This window comes from Tachypleus tridentatus, chromosome 3 (assembly GCF_004210375.1).
Source record: "Tachypleus tridentatus isolate NWPU-2018 chromosome 3, ASM421037v1, whole genome shotgun sequence".
Classification (NCBI taxonomy): Eukaryota; Metazoa; Arthropoda; class Merostomata; order Xiphosura; family Limulidae; genus Tachypleus; species Tachypleus tridentatus.
Window position 1 is genome coordinate 61,277,366 of NC_134827.1, and position 24,599 is coordinate 61,301,964.

The 24,599-nt window shown below is 35.2% G+C and overlaps 1 protein-coding gene across 2 annotated transcripts in view; it reads right to left on the bottom strand.

Annotated features, from left to right (window-relative positions):
- LOC143246954 (neural cell adhesion molecule 2-like) overlaps positions 1 to 24,599 on the bottom strand; it is a 171,146-nt gene that overhangs the window by 22,324 nt on the left and 124,223 nt on the right. For both annotated transcript variants that reach the window (XM_076494224.1, XM_076494223.1), the window contains exons 2-6: positions 19,809 to 20,147; positions 18,637 to 18,747; positions 15,479 to 15,682; positions 1,646 to 1,942; positions 220 to 510 (exon numbers count right to left, since the gene is read on the bottom strand). In XM_076494224.1, coding sequence (XP_076350339.1) covers positions 220 to 510; positions 1,646 to 1,942; positions 15,479 to 15,682; positions 18,637 to 18,747; positions 19,809 to 20,147 — 1,242 coding nt within the window. The remainder of the gene's footprint in view (positions 1 to 219; positions 511 to 1,645; positions 1,943 to 15,478; positions 15,683 to 18,636; positions 18,748 to 19,808; positions 20,148 to 24,599) is intronic.

The window sequence follows — 24,599 nt, forward strand, 5'->3', positions numbered from 1 at the left end:
TGGGCCCGCATGGATGTAGAAACCCGGTGGTTTTCTGGTGTTTGAAGTCATTCAAAATAACTTTAAGTGGTGTAATGTCAGATAGTTATTTATCAACAGTAAGAAACTAGCTTTTGCACATAATTTAATTAAAGCAAAAGTTAGAGAAAACTAATAATTTGTAAAATACAAGAATCGACAAAAATCTAAACTTTTAAAATATTTCTGTCACATGCTTACACTGTACCCTGAGGATAACCGGATTACTTTCTCCAACTCCCTCGGTATTGGTTGCTGAACAAGTATAACGCCCTCTACTGGTCCGTTTTACATGTTGTAGAACCAGCGTCTGGTTGCTGACAATAATTCCCGCCGCTGGGTTGATTTGTATTTCTTCTCCTTCAAATTTCCAGACGATATCTCTAGTTTCCGGACTTGCGTCGACGTTACACTCAAAATACACGTCATTTCCTTCTTGTATATGGCTATGACGTAACTTACTTCCGAGGCGAAGAGACAGTCGAGGTAGGTCTGGAGTAATACGAAGGTGTATTAACACTAGTGTTAGAATACTGTGTATATTTTTATTAAATTCAAAGCATTTTGAGCAGTAATAAATATTCACCATCTCGAAATGAAGAAAAGAAGGGTGTACTATTATGGTTAATACATATACAATTTTAGAAGTTTCTGGTGCCTATAAAAAATTAAGCGTATTCAATATGTCATGTATTATAAAAATTTACATAAACATACTGACAACATAACACACGCGGAGGAACACATTAAGATCGTCTGGTGATTTATAATGCTTAAATTCGAATTTCCTGCCACACTCGAGTGAATAATGCACTAGACTTTCCAGATGGAATACGGGTCACCAGTATAACAGAAACTGACCTCCTCATGACTTCTTATAATTAGACAGAATAAAACCTGAAACTTAGGATAAAATTAATTAACATACAGCAGTATGAATAAATAGATTAATTTCTTATTGATTATCAGGCATAGGTTATCCTATAGATATTCATATTCTGTTCTCAAAACCTTGTCTTTACTACTGTTTCGATGGATTTTTAGATAATTTCATTCCACTCGAATCGGTTTTAATATACTTCTTTCCTCTGTCAAAAAATTGAAATTATCGAACGAATTAGGGCTAGTAATTTATCACATTACAAATCTGAACCGGTTTCGAGGTTCTGCCAAATTTTACGACTATTATCTGCTCTGTAAACACGTGTGTTTATTTAGATAATTTAGTTTGATGACGAATACCAGTTTAATTATTTGTTTATAAATAATAGCTTCATTAATAATATCACATCGAAAACGAACTAATGATCGCTATAGATGCACGTTTTTCGCCAAGAATACATTATCAAAAGGTTAAACGTGTTAATTAAAGATGAAGATACGAAACACTATAATCCGAGCGTTTCGAAATGAGAAACGACCTTTTACTTATCGGATTATATGTTGATGACGAAAGGTCTATCTTTTGAAAGCGCTGGGGTCATCGGGTTTCGTGATTTTGTCTTTCATTAATTTCTCAAACTCAATGTTTTTCTAACACACTATTTGCAGTATATATATATATATATAATTTGCTTTTTTTTTTTGTTATCCATCAAGGTGAACAATCACAGCGCCATCCACTTACAGTGTATTTTAAGTGTCCAACCAGCTTCAACACGATGGTCTTTAATCAACGGATTTTCTGCTACACATGACAGATATAGTCCATTGTCCTTAATCGTTGGTTTAAATGCTAAGATGCTGGTGGTGGCATTTCCGTTGACAGACACTACAGACTTAGTCGATTTTATTTGAGTGTTTCCCTTCCACCAAGATATAACCGCTGGTGGCCGAGAACCAACGGAGTGACATTCGATTTGAGCAAACTTTCCAGCCGAAAGTGGCTTTCTTTTTCCCTTTAGGCTCACTGCAAGAGGCCTAACTGTAGTGTTAATAGAAAAGATAGAATTAATTATTTCATATAATAAAAGGTATGATCTTTGATATGAAGCGATATAAACATGTCACTTTTTCATATTGGTTGTAATATGTATATTTGGATATTTAAAGTAAGTTTCTTCAATATTATACTCAGATAAAAGGATGATTTTTTTATATAAATAATTATATGTTGCTCGTTATAACCAATGCAGAGAAAACGAGTGTGTTGTGTGTGTTTTTTTTAAGAGCAAAGCCACATCAGGCTATCTGCTGAGCCCACCGAAGGTAATCGAACCCTGATTTTAGCGTTGTAAGTCCCAGACATACCGCTGAGCTGCTGGGAGCTTGTTACTGTGTGTTTTTCTTATAGCAAAGCCATATCGGGTTATCTGCTGAGCCCACCGAAGGGAATCGAACCCCTGATTTTAGCGTTGTAAAACCGGAGACATACCGCTGTACTAGCGGGGTGCTATATTAGAAAATGAATCGGCAGGACAATTAATGCAAGGTATACGTTGTATGTACTTGTATCTCCCTCTTTGAGCCCATCATTCGTGAATAGTGCATCAAATGAAGCTTTTAGATCCGTTTATAACTCTGTAAAACGCTTAACTTGTATAAATAAAGCAGAAAACTAAAGAGTTGAATATTCGTAGTCGAATGCGACATGTCTCTGCCACTCAATTCCAATATTGATTCTAGAAAAATCTTGTTTGTTTGTTTTTGAATTTCGCACAAAGCTACTCGAGGGCTATCTCTGCTAGCCGTCCCTAATTTAGCAGTGTAAGACTAGAGGGAAGGCAGCTAGTCATCACCACCCACCGCCAACTCTTGGGCTACTCTTTTACCAACGAATAGTGGGATTGACCGTCACATTATAACGCCCCCACGACTGAAAGAGCGAGCATGTTTGGCGCGACGGGGATGCGAACCCCCGACCCTCAGATTACGAGTCGCACGTCTTAACACGCTTGGCCATGCCGGGCCCAGAAAAATTTTAAAAAACATAGAAAATCAAAAGCTGTTTCTGCCACTGTATATTAATAATATAGTTTTTCTAACAAATCTCATACAAACTGAAATAGACATCAATATTTCATGAAGATTCCTAATTGTACTTTCCTCGCTAAAAGATTGAGCAAAACAAAAAAAATGTCCATATCTTTGGGACCTGAAAGAGTATTTTTGCACCATATCCATGTAAACTGGTCAAAAGAACGTTAAATAATTGACCAACGCCCCTAACATTATGGGTTTACTTGAACTTTTGACCCTTAAAGTGACAATAAATGGGATTATCCCATATTTTAAGAATATGTATAAACTTGTAAGAAGGTATCTTTTTACCAAGTCACATGTAAATTAGTCGACGGATTAAGTGCCAAATATCCTTAAAATATGTTTTTCTGACCTCTTGACCTCTCAATAATTACTAGAAATGAGCAAATCCGCCATTTTTGTTCGTCAGTGTGTCGGACGTGTAAAAAAAGTATCGTTGTGGACAAATCTCTTGTAAATTGGGTGAAACATAGCCAAAATAACAGACACAAAACCACAAAATTAAACATTTGTGGTTTATTTGACCTACCTAAAAATCTAACTGAATCCAAATGCTTATACGTCAGTGTGTTGGGAGCGTGAAAACTTATAATTTTACCAGTTTTTATTCTGATTGCTGTAAATATGACCGCACAGGAGCCCAAAATGTATTATATTAAATATATTTATTACTCTACCAATTTTGAAATTAATTTCAAATTATTCAAAAAGGAATGGGCGTAGATTGAAAACAATGTTTGAAAGAAGATGAAAGAAAGAAAGAAGACAAAACAGCAATAAAAACTTAATTATATGTAAAGTGACATGGTTAATTTATCGTAGGGTTAAAGGTCGTTTCTGTTATAAAAAGTATTACTCTGATGCAAGAGCTTATCAGTAACTTGACATGGTATATTTATGCCAGGATGGGCTGACGTAACCTAGTGGTTAGCCTGATCGACTCGTAAGCTGCAAGTTTTGGGTTCGAATACTGCCATTGAATACTCTTGCCATTTTGGCCGTGAGACATTGCGGCGTTACCGCTAAGCTGGTGGTGAAAGATTATCCTAAGAGTTGGCATCGGGTGAAATTCATTAGCTTCCTTACCTCTAATGTATATTTTCAAAATTAGTGCTGAAATAGCTGTACACATAATGCAATAGACGAACAAACGATTACGTTAAGAACATATTTCCAAATCTATACATAAGTATCTTAGCCAATAAAAATTGTAAAAACAAATTGCAGTATGTGGCAAGGTTAGAAATAATGATAAAACTTTATTGTCAGAGGAATATCCCTCTCCAACCTTGATAAAGTGTCGATAATTTGTTAAATCGATAAATACATTGATATCTAATACTTTTTAGGAAAAGTTGAAATGCTAATTTTGAAACTTAGCGTTAACGATAAACGTGCAATTGTTATTGAAGTGAGGTCTTGTAAGACTTGCACATCAGTGTACCGTCAACAAACGTAACCTGTAACGTTTATAATGTTCACAGGAAGACATCAGTCATATATGACCTGGGATGGGCAGGTTGTTAAGGCGCTCGAATCGCAATCTGAGGGTCGCGGGTTCGATTCCCCGTCACACCATACGTGCTCGCCCTTTCAGCCGTGGGGACGTTATAATGTGGCGGCCAATCCCACTATTCGTTGGTGAAAGAGAAGCCCAAGAGCTGGCGGTGGGTGGTGATGATAATCCATCTCTCCTCTAGTCCCACAGTGCTAAATTAGGGACGGCTAGTGCAGATAGCCCTCGTGTAGTTTTGCGAAAAATTCAAAACAAACAAACAAACTTTTATTAACTCAAGGCCATTCACGTACAACAAATTTCCTCCATAATTTGTGTTCAAAACACCAGTTGTCTAAAAGTAATATAAAAACGGACCCTAAAATTCAATGTCACATAATACTAAATAGAACTGGAAATATGGGTAACATACTATTGTAATGGAATGTTTCCTGTATATGAATATCATGATGTTCAATACTATATTTTACTCTATGAAAATTAATAATGAGTGATTCTCAGCCAACCTGTCCCGGTTTCTGCTACGTCGGGTTTATATATGAACGGTATATACGAGTTATTGCAAAACGGAAGAAGTAAGAAGCCCTGTGTTATCATTCTAACAGCTGTTGGATAGTGAACTAACATTAGTTTCGTATTCTTCGTAAGTAATTTACGTGTGTCCGGGTGTTAAAACAAATCCCGTTTCTAACTGAACGTCTTCTTTATAAAGTATAATTTTTTAAAAGATTGCAATGTCAAACTTTATAAATACCAATTGGTGTTACAATGTTCACCTCACTGAGACGGCCCGGCATGGCTAGGTGGGTTAAGGCGTTCGACTCGTAATCCGAGGGGCGCAGGTTCGAATCTCAGTCGCACCAAACATGTTCGCCCTTTCAGCCGTGGGGGCGTTATAATGTGACGGTCAATCCCACTATTCGTTGGTAAAAGAGTAGTCCAAAAGTTGGCGGTGGGTGGTGATGACTAGCTGCCGTCCCTCTAGTCTTACACTGCTAAATTAGGGACGGCTAGCGCAGATAGCCCTCGTGTCGCTTTGCGCGAAATTCAAAACAAACAAATAAACCTCACTGAGACAGGGTAAATTTGTAGAGTTAGAACGATTAAATCCGATGTTCGAGTTCCTCGCGATGGAAACACAAGATAGCTCGCTGTGGCTTTGTTTTGAAACAAAGAGTCAGTCTATTTACATCTTATAACTCCACGGTTGCGTCATTGTACATAATTCTGAAAATGTGTATATTTTTTTTTATGCCAGTCTACACTTCAACAGGTTAAACATGAGAAATATATTCTGTGTTAATGTAGTTTTATATATTGAAATATATTGCTTCAAGATGATAATTGGCAAATATGAAGCTAGTATTCCCTAATTATGGATTTATTGTATAAATAGTTACACGATCGTATTATAATGATTAGACTCATAAGGTAAAACAATAAAATAATTAGTATAATAAGTACATCAACCTTGTGAACGTATCACTCCATCACTGCATTAATAAATACAAAAGCCAACGACTAAACTAGGAGTAAAAATAAATATATAATATATTGATTAGTCGCAGTTGTGCTAAAGCATATCCGGAACGTAATTTTCTATTGAAGCAAGCCAAAGATATTGCCAAAGCATTAGGAAAAGTTGTGATTTCCAAAAGTGGTGGAATTAGGCCTAGAAATTTATTAAAAAAGGTAAAAATGAAAAACAATTGCTATATGATGCTATTAAAATATAAATACTATATCTATTTTGGGAAAACGAGAGATATGACACTAAATTGGACAAGATGTACTCTTTGTAACATCGTGAGACCCGTACGTTCTTTTAAAAAACTGTCATGTGCATTTTGACCACACATACACTTTAAAGGTACATCTTAATATTTGATTTATCCATAATTGCTGCTCTGGAAGAATGGTAGATAAAAATATGAAAAACTAAATCGAAATGAATTTGACATTTGTGAAGCTTGGATATCTTTACATCTTATACTGATTACACTAAGTAATAAACAGACACATCAAAATATTATTAAGCATAAGAAGGTAGATGTAATCATAAACATCATACTGTAAATATCATGCTGTAGATATCTTACTGTAGACATCATACTGTAAACATCATACTGTAGACATCATACTGTAAACATCATACTGTAGAAATCATAATGTAAACATCATACTGTAGAAATCATACTGTAAACATCATACTGTAGAAATCATACTGTAGACATCATACTGTAGATATCATACTGCAGACATCATACTGTAGATATCATACTGTAAACATTATACTGTAGAAATCATATAGTAGACATCATACCGTAGAAATAATACTGTAGATATCATACAATAGAAATCATATAGTAGACATCATACTGTAGAAATCATACAATAGACATCATACTGCAGACATCATATAGTAGACATCATACTATAGACATAATGCTGTAGAAATCATACAATAGACATCATACTGTAGAAATCATACTGCAGACATCATACTGTAGAAATCATACAATGGACATCATACTGTAGATATCATACAATAGACATCATACTGTAGAAATCATACAATAGACATCATACCGTAGAAGTCTTACTATAGACATCATACTGTAGAAATCATACTGTATAAATCATACTGTAGAAATCATACTGTAGACATCACACTGTATAAATCATACTGTAGAAATCATACTGTAGACATCATACGGTAGAAATATTACTGTAAACATCATATTGTAGACATCAGACAGTAGAAATCATACTGTAGACATCATAGTGTAGACTCATATTGTAGAAATCATACTGTAGCCCTAATACTGTAGAAATCATACTGTATAAATCATGCTGTAGACATCACACTGTATAAATCATTCTGTAGAAATCATACTGTAGACATCATACTGTAGAAATATTACTGTAGCCATCATACTATAGACATCATACTGTAAAAATCATACTGTAAACATCATACTATAGACATCATACTGTAAACATCATACTGTAGACATCATACTGTAAACATCATACTGTAGAAATCATACTGTAAACATCATACTGTAGACATCATACTGTAAACATCATACTGTAGATATCATACTGCAGACATCATACTGTAGATATCATACTGTAAACATCATACTGTAGAAATCATATAGTAGACATCATACTGTAGAAATAATACTGTAGAAATCACACTGTACACATTATACTGCTGAAATCGTACAATAGACATCATACTGTAGAAATCATACTGTAAACATCATACTGTAGACATCATAATGTAGAAATCATACAATACACATCATACTGTAGAAATCATACAATAGACATTATATAGTAGACATCATATAATAGACGTCATACTGTAGAAATCGTAGAGTAGACATCATACTGTAGATATCATACTGTAGAAAACATACTGTAGATATCATACTGTAGAAATCATACTGTAGATATCATACTGTAGACATCATACTGTAGAAATAATACTGTAGGTATCATACAATAGAAATCATATAGTAGACATCATACTGTAGAAATCATACAATAGACATCATACTGCAGACATCATATAGTAGACATCATACTATAGACATAATACTGTAGAAATCATACAATAGACATCATACTGTAGAAATCATACAATGGACATCATACTGTAGATATCATACAATAGACATCATACTGTAGAAATCATACAATAGACATCATACCGTAGAAGTCATACTATAGACATCATACTGTAGAAATCATACTGTAGTCCTGATACTGTATAAATCATACTGTATAAATCATACTGTATAAATCATACTGTAGACATCACACTGTATAAATCATACTGTAGACATCATACGTTAGAAATATTACTGTAAACATCATATTGTAGACATCAGACAGTAGAAATCATACTGTAGACATCATAGTGTAGACTCATATTGTAGAAATCATACTGTAGTCCTCATACTGTATAAATCATACTGTAGTCCTAATACTGTAGAAATCATACTGTATAAATCATACTGTAGACATCACACTGTATAAATCATTCTGTAGAAATCATACTGTAGACATCATACTGTAGAAATATTACTGTAGCCATCATACTGTAGAAATCATAGTGTAGAAATCCTACTGTAGAATTCATACTGTAGATATCATACTGTATAAATCATACTGTGCACATCATATAGTAGACATCATACTGTTTAAATCATACTGTAGACATCATATTGTAGAAATCATGCTGTAGACCTCATACTGAAGAAATCATACAGTTTCAATCATACTGTATAAGTCATACAGTAGACATCATACTCTACAAATCATACTGTAGACGTCATACTGTATAAATGGTACTGTTGAAATAAATCACACTACAGACATCATACGGTAAAAATCATACTGCAGACATAATAGTGTAGATATCATACTGTAGATACCATAGTGTAGAAATCATACTGTAAATATCATATTTTAGACATTAAACTGCACAAATCATACAGTAGACATCATACCGTATAAATGATGCTGTAGAAATAAATCATACTGTAGACATCATACTGTATAAATGATATTGCAGAAATAAATCATACTGTAGATATCGTTCTGTAAAAACAAACTGTAGAAATCATACAGTAGACATCAAATTCTAGAAATCATACTGTAGACCTGATACTGAATAAATCACACTGTAGACATCAAACTGTAAAAATCATACTGTAGACATCGTATTTTAAATATCATACTGTAGAAGTCATAGTGTTGACATCATAGTGTAGACTTTATACTGTAGAAATCATAATATAGACATCATGCTTTAGACATAGTACTATGGACATCATACTTTATAAACATACTGTAGAAATAATACTATAGACATGATACTGTAGAAATCATACTGTAGACATTATACTGTAAGCATCATACTATAGAAATCATACAATATAAATCATACTGTAGAAATCACAGTGTAGAATTCATACTGTAGACATCATAGTGTAAACATCATGCTGTAGAAATCATACCGTATGCATCATACTTTAGACCTCATGCTGTAGTTATCATGCTATAGAAATCATACTGAGGAAATCATACTCTAGAAATAATACTGTAGAAATGATACTGTACACATCATACTGATGAAATCAAACTCTGGACATCATACTGTAGAAATCATAATGTAGTCATCACACTGTAGAAATCATATGGAAAACATCATAGTGTAGACATAATACTGTAGACATCATACTGTAGAAATAATACCGTTGACATCGTATTATGGACATCATACTGTAGAAACTGTAGAAATCATGCTGTGGACATCATACTGTAAACATCATAGTGTAGAAAACATACTGTAGACATTATGTTGTAAGCATCATACTGTAGAAATCACAGTGTAGAAATCATACTGTAGACATCATACAATAGACATCATTCTATAGAAATCATACTGTTTAAATCATACTGTAGACATCATACTGTAGTCATCATACTGTAGACATGATACTGTTGAAATCATACGTTATAAATGATACTGTAGACATTATTCTGTAGACATCATACTGTAGAAAAAGATGCTTATTTAATGAAATTATCAGTATGAATCAGTTAAATCTCTACGTAATGTGACGAACATAATGTGAAACAAAACTTTACCATTAAATCAATAAAATTAACTGATCCGAAAAATTTATCATATGGTAATGTTTAGTTTGTTTTGAATTTCAATTTCGCACGAAGCTACTCGGCCCGCAGTACACCTATTAAGATGTTAAATTTACTTTCTAGCAGATTAAAGTTTTAATACTGTTATTTATAAAGGCTGTTTTGTTTGTTGTTGTTGTTTTTTAATTTCGCGCAAAACTACTCGAGGGCTATCTGCGCTAGGGAAGGCAGCTAGTCATCACCACTCACCGCCAACTCTTGGGCTACTCTTTTATCTACGAATAGTAGGATTGGCCGTCACATTGTAACGCCCTTATTGCGAGGAGAGCGAGCATGTTTGCTGCGACCGAGATTCGAACCCGCGACCCTCCTATTACGAGCCGAACGCCTTAACACACTTGGCCATGCCGGGCCTAATGCTTAAGTATGTTATATCTCCGAATATGCGTAAAATTTATTTATGCTGAGTTTCGCGTAAAGCTACACGGGGATTACCCGTGATAACCGTCACTAATTTAACAGTGAAAGACTACATGAAAGGCATCTATTCATCACCGCCCACGCTAACTGTTAGGTTATTCTTTTATCAACAAATAACAGGATTGAGCATAACATAACGACGCCCCCACGGCTGAAAGAGCGAGAATGTTTGAAAGGACAGGAATACAAAACCGTGACCTTCAGATTATGAGTCATGCGTTCTACCACCTGGTCATGTCGGGTCAATAAGTTATTTATTCATTCATGGCTACCGAAACAGTTTCTAGCTGGGCTGGGGAGTATAGTCAGTATGTAAATAAAACAAGTTTTATGTATAAATGACTTTGTTTTTTTATATTCCTAATTTTAATTGTTTGTTATTTTTCATATTATACTACAAAGTCATGTGATTCCCACCAAACTTTGCCCCCTGCTTGTACAGCAGTATTTCTACGGATTTACAACGCTAAAGTCAGGGGTTAGATTACCCTCGGCGGACTCAGCAGATGTGGCTTTGCTATAAGAAAACACAAACACATAAACCAACCACACTTCGGATGGAGTTCTTTCTTTTGATCCTTTTCTGTGAAAATTAAAACAGCCTTGGGGAAGCATTGACGTTGTCTTCTATCTCTGAAACAGACTGTACTCAGTGTGATTTACATAATAAGTTTCTGTTCCAAATAAAACGTATTCATAATGGTTTCAAGAGCTTTTTTTTTTTTAATTTCGCTTAAAGCTACTCGAGGGCTATCTGCGCTAGCTCTCCCTAATTGAGCAGTGTAAGACTAGAGGGAAGGCAGCTAGTCATCACCACCCACCGCCAACTCTTGGGCTACACTTTTACCAACCAATAGTGGGATTGACCCTAACATTATAACAACCCATGGCTGAAAGGGCGAGCATGCTTGGTGCGATGGGGATTCGGACCTGCGACCCTTGGATTACGAGTCGAACGCCTCAACACGCTTGGCCATGCCGGCCTGTTTCAAGAGCTATGAAAAATACGCTACGCAGGTTGTTTGTTGAAATTTCCCTTGTACTGGAATCTATTTTAGTTGTAACAAAATGTAAAACCTTAATTTACTGTAAAGAAAAAAAAAATATGCATGATGTTGTTGTTGTTTTGAGTTAAGCACAAAGCTACAGAATGGGCTATCTGTAATTTGCCCACCACCGGTATCGAATCCTGGTTTTCAGCGTTGTAAGTCCGCAGGTTTTGTATGAAATTAATGACTGCCTCTGAAAGACTCACTCCGAAAGCTTACGACGCAAAAATTCGGACTTCAGTACCCATTGTGACTGGAGTAAAGATATACTATGCCACTTTGTACTCACTAACAACCGTACACAATGTGCACACTGATTATTGTTATATTACCATATTATCATCACCGTGTTTCGAGTACAGTATTTACGTTTTCAGTGTTTAAGAGTATTATTAAATAACGTAAACACAGTACATATATATATTTTTTTCTAAGTTCTTATGAGTATAAAAACATAGTGCCTGAAATTGATTCGCTCTAGAGTCAATAAACCTATTTCTTATTGGTGTGGTTTGTAGTTATAACACCCGAGCCTAAAGCGAGTAAAGCAGATATTAATAATATTTATGCAAATTATGTCCTAATTATTTATTAAAGAATATTCTTATAGCGGTTTCCTGAGATAATTAACCCAAACTTATTTAAATAAATGTTGTGAACTTGAAATAAAGATTGATTAATTTGTTTTTCTCGTGTTTACGTAACCGTACAGCCCTTGCGGAAGCCAATGGAATTAGAAGCAAGACTGGCGTAATAGACCAGCATGAAAATTCGGTCCGAAACTTCTCTCAAAACATATAGGATTTTTAATGAAACGCAGAAGTTAGTGGGAGAAATCCATGGTAAAATATGCAATAACTTCCTCTATAGATTGTCTGAGAAATAGATTTATGACTACGATAAAAATTCCTTCTGTATAACGTAATTATATAGATTAAGAGTTTTATGTTTTTAGTCAAGCCTAATATAACAATTAACGTCTGTTGTACCTCGCGTGATTGTTACCATTAATATAATGAATATATATATATGTATTTGATTTCTTTCATTTCTATATTAGAATTTTCAATAGATATTATACTTACATATTCTGAAAAGCTGTATATATATAAAAGACTGTTTGAACACTGTTCTCGCAGTTGTGCTATGGAATTCAATTTATATAATATTGCAAATTTAGTCGCTTAACACATGAGATTACACTAAAAGTAGGGTTAATCAAATTGAGAGGTTATTAATCGAATAAACTGTTGTTGTTTTGAGTTAAGCACAAAGCTACACAATGGGCTATCTGTGCTCTGCCCACCACGGCTCTCAAAACCCGGTTTTTAGCGTTGTAAGTCCGCAGACATACCGCTGAGCCACTAGGGGCCTATTGAATAAATAATAATAACAATTTAACTGTAGATTTTAAATAATGTTAAGTAGAACTGAAACACTTTATAAGTGATAAACTGATGAAAACAGATTTAAATTAATAAATAATGAACATATAACATTATTATCAGTTCATATGTTTATAATAATTAATTGTCAATTTTTATGTTAGGTGGAATAAAAGATGTCATTCTGGTTACTCCAACGTAATACGTATTTGAGTGTAATGTTAAAACAAAGAACATTTGAATTAGAAATTATAAGGTATAAGACACAATACCAGCAATTACATTTAATGTAATTTTTGTCACCATAATAAGTACATATACAAAACCAAAACGTATTTTTATAAAATATTATATACTCTTCAAGAAAAGAAACGCAAAAGGGATATTTTTTATTTTAAAGAGAAATATATGTAAGAACGTTACAAGCTCAGAGTATGTGATGTTACACGTGTTAAGGCACTGATTGTCAGACCAAAATGACAATAAAAGTCGTGCACTTTGAAAACGGAGGAAAACATCAGATTTTTTCACCAAAACGCATGCGTGTCCAATAAATTTGTTTGAGAGATCTGCATGTTCTACAAGTGCAACATGTGCAAAATCCCTGTAAAAGTGACGGGTTCTCGGTTTCCATAGCTCAGTGTTAAGCCACCGACACGCAATACAGTTACGCCAAGACTGACTGAAGCACAATGCAACAACGCCATTGGTCGCTTGGAAGCTTTTGTTTGTTTGTTTGTTTGGAAATTTCGCACAAAGCTACTCGAGGGCTATCTGTGCTAGCCGTCCCTAATTTAGCAGTGTAAGACTAGAGGGAAGGCAGCTAGTCATCACCACCCACCGCCAACTCTTGGGCTACTCTTTACCAACGAATAGTGGGATTGACCGTCACATTATACACCCCCACGGCTGGGAGGGCGAGCATGTTTAGCGCGACGCGGGCGCGAACCCGCGACCCTCGGATTACGAGTCGCACGCCTTACGCACTAGGCCATGCCGGGCCCGCTTGGAAGCAGGCGAATCTCGATCAGATGTTGCCAGAGCTGTGAATGTCCACCCAAGCACCATCACAAGGCTATGGAATCGTCCTCAACAACATGGATCAACTCGTGACCGTCCACGATCTGGCAGACCTCGTGTGACCACGCCCGCACAAGATCGCTACATCCGGTTACGTCACCTTCGGGATAGGACCACCACTGCGACGTCTACTGCCTCAACCATACCAGGGATGCGTAGGATTTCCGATGAGACCGTACGCAACCGTCGACGAGATTCTTAGGCCCCAAGTGCAACCCATCATTGTGAACGTTAACGACGTTTTTCAACATGACAATGCCCGTCCTCACACAGCCCAACTCACCACTGTCTTCTTGAGACACCACAACATCAACGTTCTTCCCTGGCCCTCCAGATCATCAGATTTAAACCCCATCAAACATCTTTGGGACGAGTTGGACCGACGTCTGCGACGGCGACAACCAACCTCAATCGCGGACTCTACCTCAGCTTGCAGCAGCTTTGCAGGCTGAGTGGACAGCCATTCCACAGGATGTGATTCGTCATCTCATCACTTCCATGGGCAGGAGATGCCAAGCAGTTATTGATGCTTACGGGGGGCATACTCGTTATTGACGTTGAGTGACGTTAAACTTCAACTAGCGAGCGTGGACTTCGCCTTTGCAGATTTTGGATGTTCAGCGGTGAATGTGCAAAGTTTCACATATGTCAAACAGAACTACCCGGTATAAACTTGTTAACAATTTGTCTCAAATTTTGCCTTTTGCGTTTCTTTTTTTGAAGAGTATATCTAAAGTTATCACATTCCAAACTTATATTTAATAATAAAGCTGTTTTAATTTAAATTATGATGACAGGTACTTATAAAGTTAAGAACACGTGTGTAATGGGTTAACAACTCAACGAAACACGTCTAATTATTTAACATGTTAAAAACACAGGCGTTATTAGCTATAAGTTTAATGAGTGACTAATAAGAAACAGTTCGTCTTTAATTCTAGTCGTCAAAATAGTTCACAGAAAAGATAGATTCATTGTGTTATCTGAGCTAACTTATCATATTAACGTAACCACAAAGTTTGCCACTAAATATCGTGAATTTCTATATGATCATTTAAATTACTGATAAGCTGAATACCTCATCATCGTAAAGGTTGAAACGATATTAATATTAAACTATTTTTAATCATACAGAATATTTGTGTAAGTTTGTTTAGAAGCAAAAAGGAACGAATAACTTTCTTACGTATCATTAGTTTACAACATGAAAGAAGATACGTTACCACACTTATTACTCAAAAAGTAATGTGGAATATAACTAGTCATTAATACGTTTTAGAAATTCAACTCACAGTTCATATCTACTGTTACTGACGTAGAAGTGGGTGATGAGTGACCATTGTTTGTAGCTTCGCAAGTAAAGACTGCCATTAGGTCGTGACGTTGAAGAGACGGAATTCTTAGCACGTTCCGAGTCACCAAATCAGCTGTAACTTTAAAAGAATCGTCTAACAACACGGATTCTCTCCACCACATCACTTTCGGTCGTGGATTTCCTGTAAAATGCATATTATCTGTCCGATCAAGGAAGTGGTGTGTTGGCTATAAAGCGTGTTTATATTTAAATCTCAATATACTGGTTTTATTACAGAGAACGAAATGTTAACACATATTCCTTATAAGAAAACAACAACGCAGAAATCTTTCAAAGAATCTAGAAATTCGTATAGTCCTATATCATTCCAAGAACCTTGTATTTGATTAAAACTTCTCCCGAGGTATTACTTTTATTGACAAATTAAAATGTGTTTTAATGTTCTTTCTCTAAAAGAAATGACATTAGAGTAGCTTCATATTTTTGTGTAACATAGATTTCCAATATCTCTCAAGAGAAACAGAGATAACATAACGTTTATGAAGTTATCTCTACACTTTCCTCTTCCCCCCCAGTGGCTCAGCGGTATGTCTGTGGATTTCCAACGCTACAAACCGGGTTTCGATCCCGTGGTGGATAGACCACAGATAACCCATTGAGCTTTGTGCTTAATTCAAAACAACAACTTTACACTTCCCAGTGTGTTTGTGGGTGTATATATTTATTTGTACACGTTTTGGAATTGTGTATATTCATATCAAATAGAGATTTTTGATTCATAAGTCATAGCTTCAGCTACTTCAGTGGTAGAATTAGTTAAATTCGTTTCTTTGTTTTGTCAAAAACTATGCATTCAACACAATGATACCCCCTGCTAGTGCAGCGGTTTGTCTACGAATTTACAACGCTAGAATCAGGGGTTCGATTCCTCTCGGTGGGCGCAGCAGATAGCCCGATGTGGCTTTGCTATAAGAAAAACACATAAACGCACTGAAGAATCGTATAAGATATATATGACTAAATAACCAAACACTATGCAAGATATCAGTTATAAAGATTATTTTATGATTGATTGAATTAAGAAAAGGAAAACTCATCAATATATGAAAATACCAGACACCGAATTTTCTCGTAATAATATGAAGTGAACGATCAAAATCTAACAATATCTCAAATTTTATACAATATTTTTACTACAAAAATATTATGATACTGGTTGTATTCGTGGTTTAATTATTTCACTTTCAGCTATATAGAAATGAATCTATCACTCAATGATATTTATTATTTATTACATTATATTATATTATTTGGTGTTTATTTGGAAGTTGTGTGCACTTACCGATATTTGACCATTATATCCAATAACAAGATAGCCGCGTTTAATCTCGTAAGTTTTTGGTTTTTTTTTTCTCTAGCTATCCGAAGATAGCGCACGTGAACCAATCAGGTGAATTTAAGATCTTTATTTTTGTATATGACTGAAGGATATTTTAAAGGAAGAAACAAACGTCTTGTCATGAATGAAGCTATTAAGTCCTTAACCAACTTTTATGGGAAGGAACTATTGATCGGTTGCTCATATTAAGTATTTAACCACCTTTTATGGGAAAGAAATATCGATCAGTGGTTCATATTAAGTCATTAACCACATTTCATGGGAAGGAAATATTGATCGGTGGTTCATATTAAGTACTTAATCACCTTTTATGGGAAAGAAATATCGATCAGTGGTTCATATTAAGTACGTAACCACCTTTTATGGGAAAGAAATATTGATCAGTGGTTCATTTTAAGTCCTTAACCACCTTTTATGGGAAAGAAATATTGATCAGTGGTTCATATTAAGTATTTACCACCTTTTATGGGAAAGAAATATCGATCAGTGGTTCATATTAATTCCTTAACCACATTTCATGGGAAGGAAATATTGATCGGTGGTTCATATTAAGTCCTTAACCACCTTTTATGGGAAAGAAATATTGATCAGTGGTTCATTTTAAGTCCTTAACCGCCTTTTATGGGAAGGAAATATTGATCAGTGGTTCAGTATTTACCACCTTTTATGGGAAAGAAATATCGATCAGTGGTTCATATTAATTCCTTAACCACATTTCATGGGAAGGAAATATTGATCGGTGTTTCATATTAAGTCCTTAACCACCTTTTATGGGAAAGAAATATTGATCAGTGGTTCATTTTAAGTCCTTAACCGCCTTTTATGGAAAAGAAATATTGATCTGTGGTTCATATAAAGTTCTTAACCACCTTTCATGAGAAGGAAATATTGATCGGTGGTTCATATTAAGTCTTAACCACCTTTTATGGGAAGGCTTGTTTGTTTGTTTGTTTGTTTTGAATTTCGCACAAAGCTACTCGAGGGCTATCTGTGCTAGCCGTCCCTAATTTAGCAGTGTAAGACTAGAGGGAAGGCAGCTAGTCATCACCATCCACCGCCAAATCTTGGGCTACTCTTTTACCAACGAATAGTGGGATTGACCGTGATATTATAACGCCTCCTCGGCTGAAAGGGAGAGCATCTTTGGCGCGACGGGGATGCGAACCCGCGACCCTCGGATTACGAGTCGCACGCCTTAACGCGCTTGGCCATGCCGGGCCATTATGGGAAGGAAATATTGATCAGTGGTTCATATTAAGTCTTAACCACCTTTTATGGGAAGGAAATATTGATCAGTGGTTCATTTTAAGTCTTAACCACCTTTCATGGGAAGGAAATATTGATCAGTGGTTCATAGATCCCATCAGTTGCATGACGAAACATTACTGCTCAGTTTTTCAATCAAATAATAACTTTAGGCTTAAGTAATTTCAAAGCAGGAAGTTTGTTTGAATTTGAAAAATAATTAATTATCACTCCTTTATTTAAAAGAAGATCTGGAAACTGTTGTTTTATTACAATTAGAAATAATCTCATAATCCGAGTTTTAAACGTTTCAAATATCTGAAGATATGTGAATGAACAAGTAAACAGTGATATATCACTGCTTTGTCTCTCAATATTAATTACATTTAAAGCTATGGTGTTAGCGTCTACACCGCATAAATGGTTTTATAATAACACAGTTTAATAGTTGGTATTTTTAAAATAATTAAATGATAAAAGAAACGTCTCACCTCCAATCACTTCACATTCAAGAATTAGCTGGTCACCTTCGTTGTATGGTCCAATCAAACTCTGTTGTATTACTCCTTTATGATCTTTGATAACTGGTTTCTTAGGAGGAACTAATATTTAAAACAAACAAAAACAACGTTGTCTTACGTGATCACATTTTTATGATATATTTTGATAAACTGTCGTATTTTACGTCATTTATGAATATTTTATTACATGAGGCTATTTCCTGCTATGAATTTATTTGTTTGTAGTTAAGCGCAAAGCCACACAATAGGGGTTATGTGTTATGTCCATCACTGGAATCGAAACCTGGCTCCTGGTAGTGTAAGTCTGTGCCAATAGGGTGGTGTTATTACAGTTGAAAATTAATTAATAATTAAAATAATATTTAATTAATTAGTCGATAATAAATAAAATTATTTTAAACTTTTAAAAATATAATTATGATATTAGAGTTTTATGAAGTAGACCAGTTTTACTCATAATGTTCATTTGTAAGAAAAGTCAAGGTCAAAGCTTTAACCAATCTATGATATATTTTGAAAATTAGAAACACCAACATGTTAAAAGAAATTCCCTGGGTCGTCAGAGGTACTAGCTATTCTTTAACCAAGTTAAAGGGTGTAATATTACGAAAACTGTGGATAAATGTTTAACAATGTTTAATCATAATTGAAATTCTATCTAACAACGATGTTTCATTTTCAATATTAAAACATTTGTGCTAAAACGTTACACAAAAGCCACAGTTCTATTGGACGTCTTTGCATCACGATTTATAAGACGTCTGAGTTTGTTTTGTCTTTGTTTGCTGATGTAGATACGTTGGCTTGTTTAAAGGTAAAGCCCCGTCGAAAATGGGAAATCTAACCCCGAATTTTAGCGTTATTAGTCCTTAAATTCATCACTGAATCCTAGGGGAAGCCATGCTCCTGAAATATACCCCCCGCTAGTACAGCGGTAAGTCTACGGATTTGCAACGCTAAAATCAGCGGTCCGATTCCCCTCGGTGGGCTCAGAAGATAGCCCGATGTGGCTTTGCAATAAGGAAACACACACACACACTCCTGAAATAAGTGACTCCAAAGCTATATTCTACATAATACATATTACTGTCCCAAAATTTTTTCTTTCATTTTCGTAATAATTAGAAGTGTTGAGTACCTACCTATTAAGTTAAGACCAACTTCCTGGTAGCGTGTCCTGGCTCTTTCAAAATCTATCCGACACGTAAAGACACTTTCGTCCGCTGAAGTGACATGGTCTATTTGTAAATATGCAGGTTCTGTGTGGATGTGAAAATGGGCTCGAGCTGCTAACTGGTCGCTTTTCCAATGTCTTGCACGATCAAAGTTTCCACTTCTAGAGTCTAGGCTGTACTGTGGAGATGGCGATTTGTTGTTGTACCAAAGCACAAGAGATATCCTGTCATCTGGATAATTTGGAGTGATGTTACACGGCAGGTCGGCTTTTCGTCCTGCAAACACGTAGATCTCCACTCTCGGAACTGAAAAGTTATGTATGTTTTAAAAGCATATTAGTGATTAAAACGGGTTAGCGTTGACTTATTTAGATCGAATACGTTGGACAAGAGAAATCATACGTCACTTCCAACTGATCATCAAAATCTACCAGCCTGTTTGTTTTCTGGAACAAGTAACAACAATAAGGCGTTCCATTCCCAGAACGGTTGGTATTAATACTTTTACTGATAAGAAGAGACCAACATTTTGACCTTTCTAGATCATTTTCAGTGATGATGAGAAAACCCTTCGTAGAGAAAAATATATATGTAAAAACGGCTGGTTTGGGTTGAGAAATTTTTTTATGCAGATGAGTGAACAACGTCTCGACCTTCTTCGGTCATTGTAAGGTTCACAAACAGAGAAAGAGGTAACTGACCGATAACTGACCACATGTTTGAAGAGGGTTGTGCAAATGTGTGTAGGAATGTAGAGGGCGTGCTCAGATGTTTGATTATATTTATTAATATAGGTATAAAGGTGTTCCTTTGTATTGCTTTAATTTTGGTTTTAGTTGCTGTATGCAAAGGGTTTCTTTCATTTTGCATTTGTTTATATTTGTTACTTTACATAATATCTAGGTCTTTTTTATGGTTATGTTGTGTTTATTTGGTTTGTAGAGTTCAAAAACGTGTGAAGGTATTTTTTCTGTGTTCTTTGAATCTGGTTTCCATTTTTCTGCTCGTTTCTCCAACATAGAAGTCGTGGCAGTTGTTGCATTCTATTTTACAAATTATGTTAGTGTTGTGTTTGTCAGTATAGTTTTTGCATAGTATGGACTGTACTTTTGTACCTGTTTTTGGAATAAATTTGATGTTTACTGGATTGTTGTGTCTTGTTATAGGTTTTTTTTTTCCAAATGTTGGTCACTGAAACAACACGTTCACAGGTTTATGAACGCTGAAAATAAAATAACCACAGCATAACCATAAAAAAACATTCAGATATTAAGTAGGAAAACAAATATAAAAAAAACGCAAAATCAAAGACACCCAACTTACAAAGCAACTAAAACCAAAATTAAACCAATATAAGGGAACACCTTTATACCTGTACTAATTAATAACCTAATATCCACTGCAACGCCCCCTACAATCCCGTAGCCGTTTATACTCTCGTTCCTAAGACATATGCCCGTCAATCGTCGCAGTCAAACTCTCCCTTTCTTAACCTGAAGATGACATAGAAAGGTCGAAACGTTGGTCTTTCCTTATCAGTAAAAGAATGAATACCTTACCAGCCGTTCTGAGATATATTTTTATTTCGTTTGCGTTTCTCGTCATCAATAAACCGTTCCATTGTAGTTCCAACCTTCCTTACAGTATCAAACAGGGTGCACGCTATATTACTTACTGCATTTGTTTATGCACGTCAAACGAACGTAAAACAAGGTAGTTACACCTGCATGTTCAAAATCGTCCTTACAGAGGGGAGCCGGCATGGCCAGGTGGTTAAGGCACTCGATTCGTAATCCGAGGGTCGCGGGATCGAATCCCCGTCTCACCAAACATTCTCGCCATTTCAGTCATGCGGGCGTTATAATGTGCAGTCAATCTCAAAATTCGTTGATAAGAAAGTAGCCCAAGAGTTGGCGTTGGGTGGCGATGACTAGCTACCTTCCCTCTAGTCTTAAATTGCTAAATTAGGGACAGTTAACACGGATAACTCTCGTGTAGTTTTGCGCGAAATTCAAAAACAAACCTTACAGAGAACTTTGGAAAGTAATTATTTAAGATAATAATTTAATATACATTTTGAAAATCACTTTTTTCCTAATCGCACCTTTATAATCCATAACGACTAAAGCTGTTCTTATAAAAATAATTAATATATTTTTTATTTAAAATCGTACTGCCATTTCATCAATAGGTTTAAGAACATAGGACAAGTCCGTCCAAACTATTATACGTATATACAGGTTTAGAACTATTTAATATTTACATCAAATATGTGCTCCAAAAATTCATTAGAAACGAAAATAAAAACGTCGCGAACAAAAAAAAAATTACTCTTACAATTTCTTTAAATTGTTTTACTGGCAAATTATATAATCGCTAGACACGTCATTCATCATTTGAGCCCCGGCATGGCCAAGCGTGTTAAGACGTTCGACTCGTAATTCGAGGGTCGCGGGTTCGAATCCCCGTCGCACTAAACATGCTCGCCCTCTCAGCCGTGGAAGCGTTATAAAGTAACGGTCAATCCCACCATTCGTTGGTAAAAAAGTAGCCTTAGAGTTGGCGGTGGTTGGTGACGACTAGCTGCCTTCCCTCTAGTCTTACGCTGCTAAATTAGGGACGACTAGCGTAGATAGCCCTCGAGTAGCTTTGGGCGAAATTCAAAAAGCAACAAAACAACTTCAGCTGTATCACATTTATGATAAATAAAACGAAATGCGTTTTAACTCTATTCAATATATATTTTACTAGAACATGTCTATCCTATTACTTTCCTCAAACACAAAAGAGGTATTTATACACGCTGTATGTTACTACCTTTCACTAATTTAACTTTGGGGCTACTCTTTTACCAACAAATAGTGGGATTGACCGTCACTTTAGAATGCCTCCACGGCTGATAGGGCGAGCATGTTTGGTGCAACCGGAATTCGAACCCGCGACCTTCGGGTTACCAGTCGAAGGCCTTAACACACTTGGCCATGCCAGGCCTCTTAGTAAATTTGCTTGTTTGTATTTGTTGTATGGTTAAAAGAGAACGAAAGGTAGTGCATAAGAAAACCTACATAAACCTAGCCTTCCCTTACTATGACAAATTAAAATACGTGATATGAAGTGATATATAACTTACTAAATGTAGCATAAGGACTTAATCCAATATAATTAAGTTGCAATATTGGAATTGTTTTGAAGTTTCAAATTTATTAAAATATTCGTGCTGTATTTAAACAGTCATTGTTATTTCCAAGAACGGTTATTTTTTCAGACGCCTGAAATAATTGTGATTTTTTTTTCTTATAAGTTACTCAGTTCTTTTTTGTGACGAGTTTCGACTCGTCTGCTACAAAGAGCTTACGTAGAAGTCAATAACAAAAAATCTAGCGGAGTTTAAACAAAGAATACGATATTTATACAGAGTAACTCAGTAACAGTATAAGTCTAAAAGTGCACAAAATTATCGTTAAACTAAGTCTGATCTATATTACTTCACTTCCGACCAGACTAATGCTTCACGTGCTATTGGTGAGCAGTGTATATATTTTAATGCCTCCACCTAACATTACACAGTGACGTTTTCATCTTGCTCTTCCATCCTTGGATTCACCAGCAGAATCTTCCAGCCAAATGACTTTAATGAACATTTACCAGCGTCAGAGTCGAAATCGATTAAAAAGAATATTCTGAATACAACATTAAGCCAAGGTTTCTTCTGGTTTATGTATAATTATACGATAGAGCTTTGGGTGGTCCATAATCTTTTTAGAGCACTTTATAACATTTGAAACAAAAATCAGATCAGCAAATAAAATGTTGTCTGCAGTAGAATATTTGATTACCATATCAGTAAGGTTACAAGTTAACCAAGTGGTTACACTTTCATCCTTGGATCATACCATATCAGTAACATTACAAGTTAACCAAGTGGTTACACTTTCATCCTTGGATCATACCATATCAGTAAGGTTACAAGTTAACCAAGTGGTTACACTTTCATCATATCAGTAAGGTTACAAGAAGTTAACCAAGTGGCTACCGTTTCATCCTTGATTCACAGGTAATGAATTTTTTACATTTATTTTAAAACTGAAATAGCAACAAGCGCTTTCAACAGAAACGTATCACAACGTCTGTTTTCTGTTTATTTTTTAATTACCTTATTCGACATAAGATTTTATCATATGAGTTTGGGCTATTAGCGAAATATCGACTTTTATTGGATCAAATTTCAATGATAAAACAGAAATATTAAAGTGTGAAAATTGATAGTTTAATAACAGATTCGTCCAGGAATAAAAGAGGATGATCTGTAGATAAATTAACTCTATAATAAGTTAATATAGCACACTTGCATAAAAAGCTTTGAATAGCAAATAATTTGGAAGGAAAATTCACTAGTCGAAAAGTTTCACGTCAGCTGTAAGTAATTTGTTTGAAAAACACTTCAGTCTATGAATACAAACTGTCATATCTTCTTATAATACTTCCTTGTTATTAAATCAAGTTCTAATGAGCTATTATGTCTTTAAGGTAACGGCGAATGGTCTCTTATCCTTCAATGGTTTGATTGTGAACAAAAACATTAAATTTGGACGCGAAATAATTTTATAAAATCTTGAACGAGTGTTTTTAATTGTGAGTAAACCCTTTATGAAAGTTCTCTTAAAGCTAGGGTATTGTTTTACAAAGCTCCTAAACAATTGTTTGTTTGTTTGTTTTTTGAATTTCGCACAAAGCTACTTGAGGGCTATCTGTGCTAGC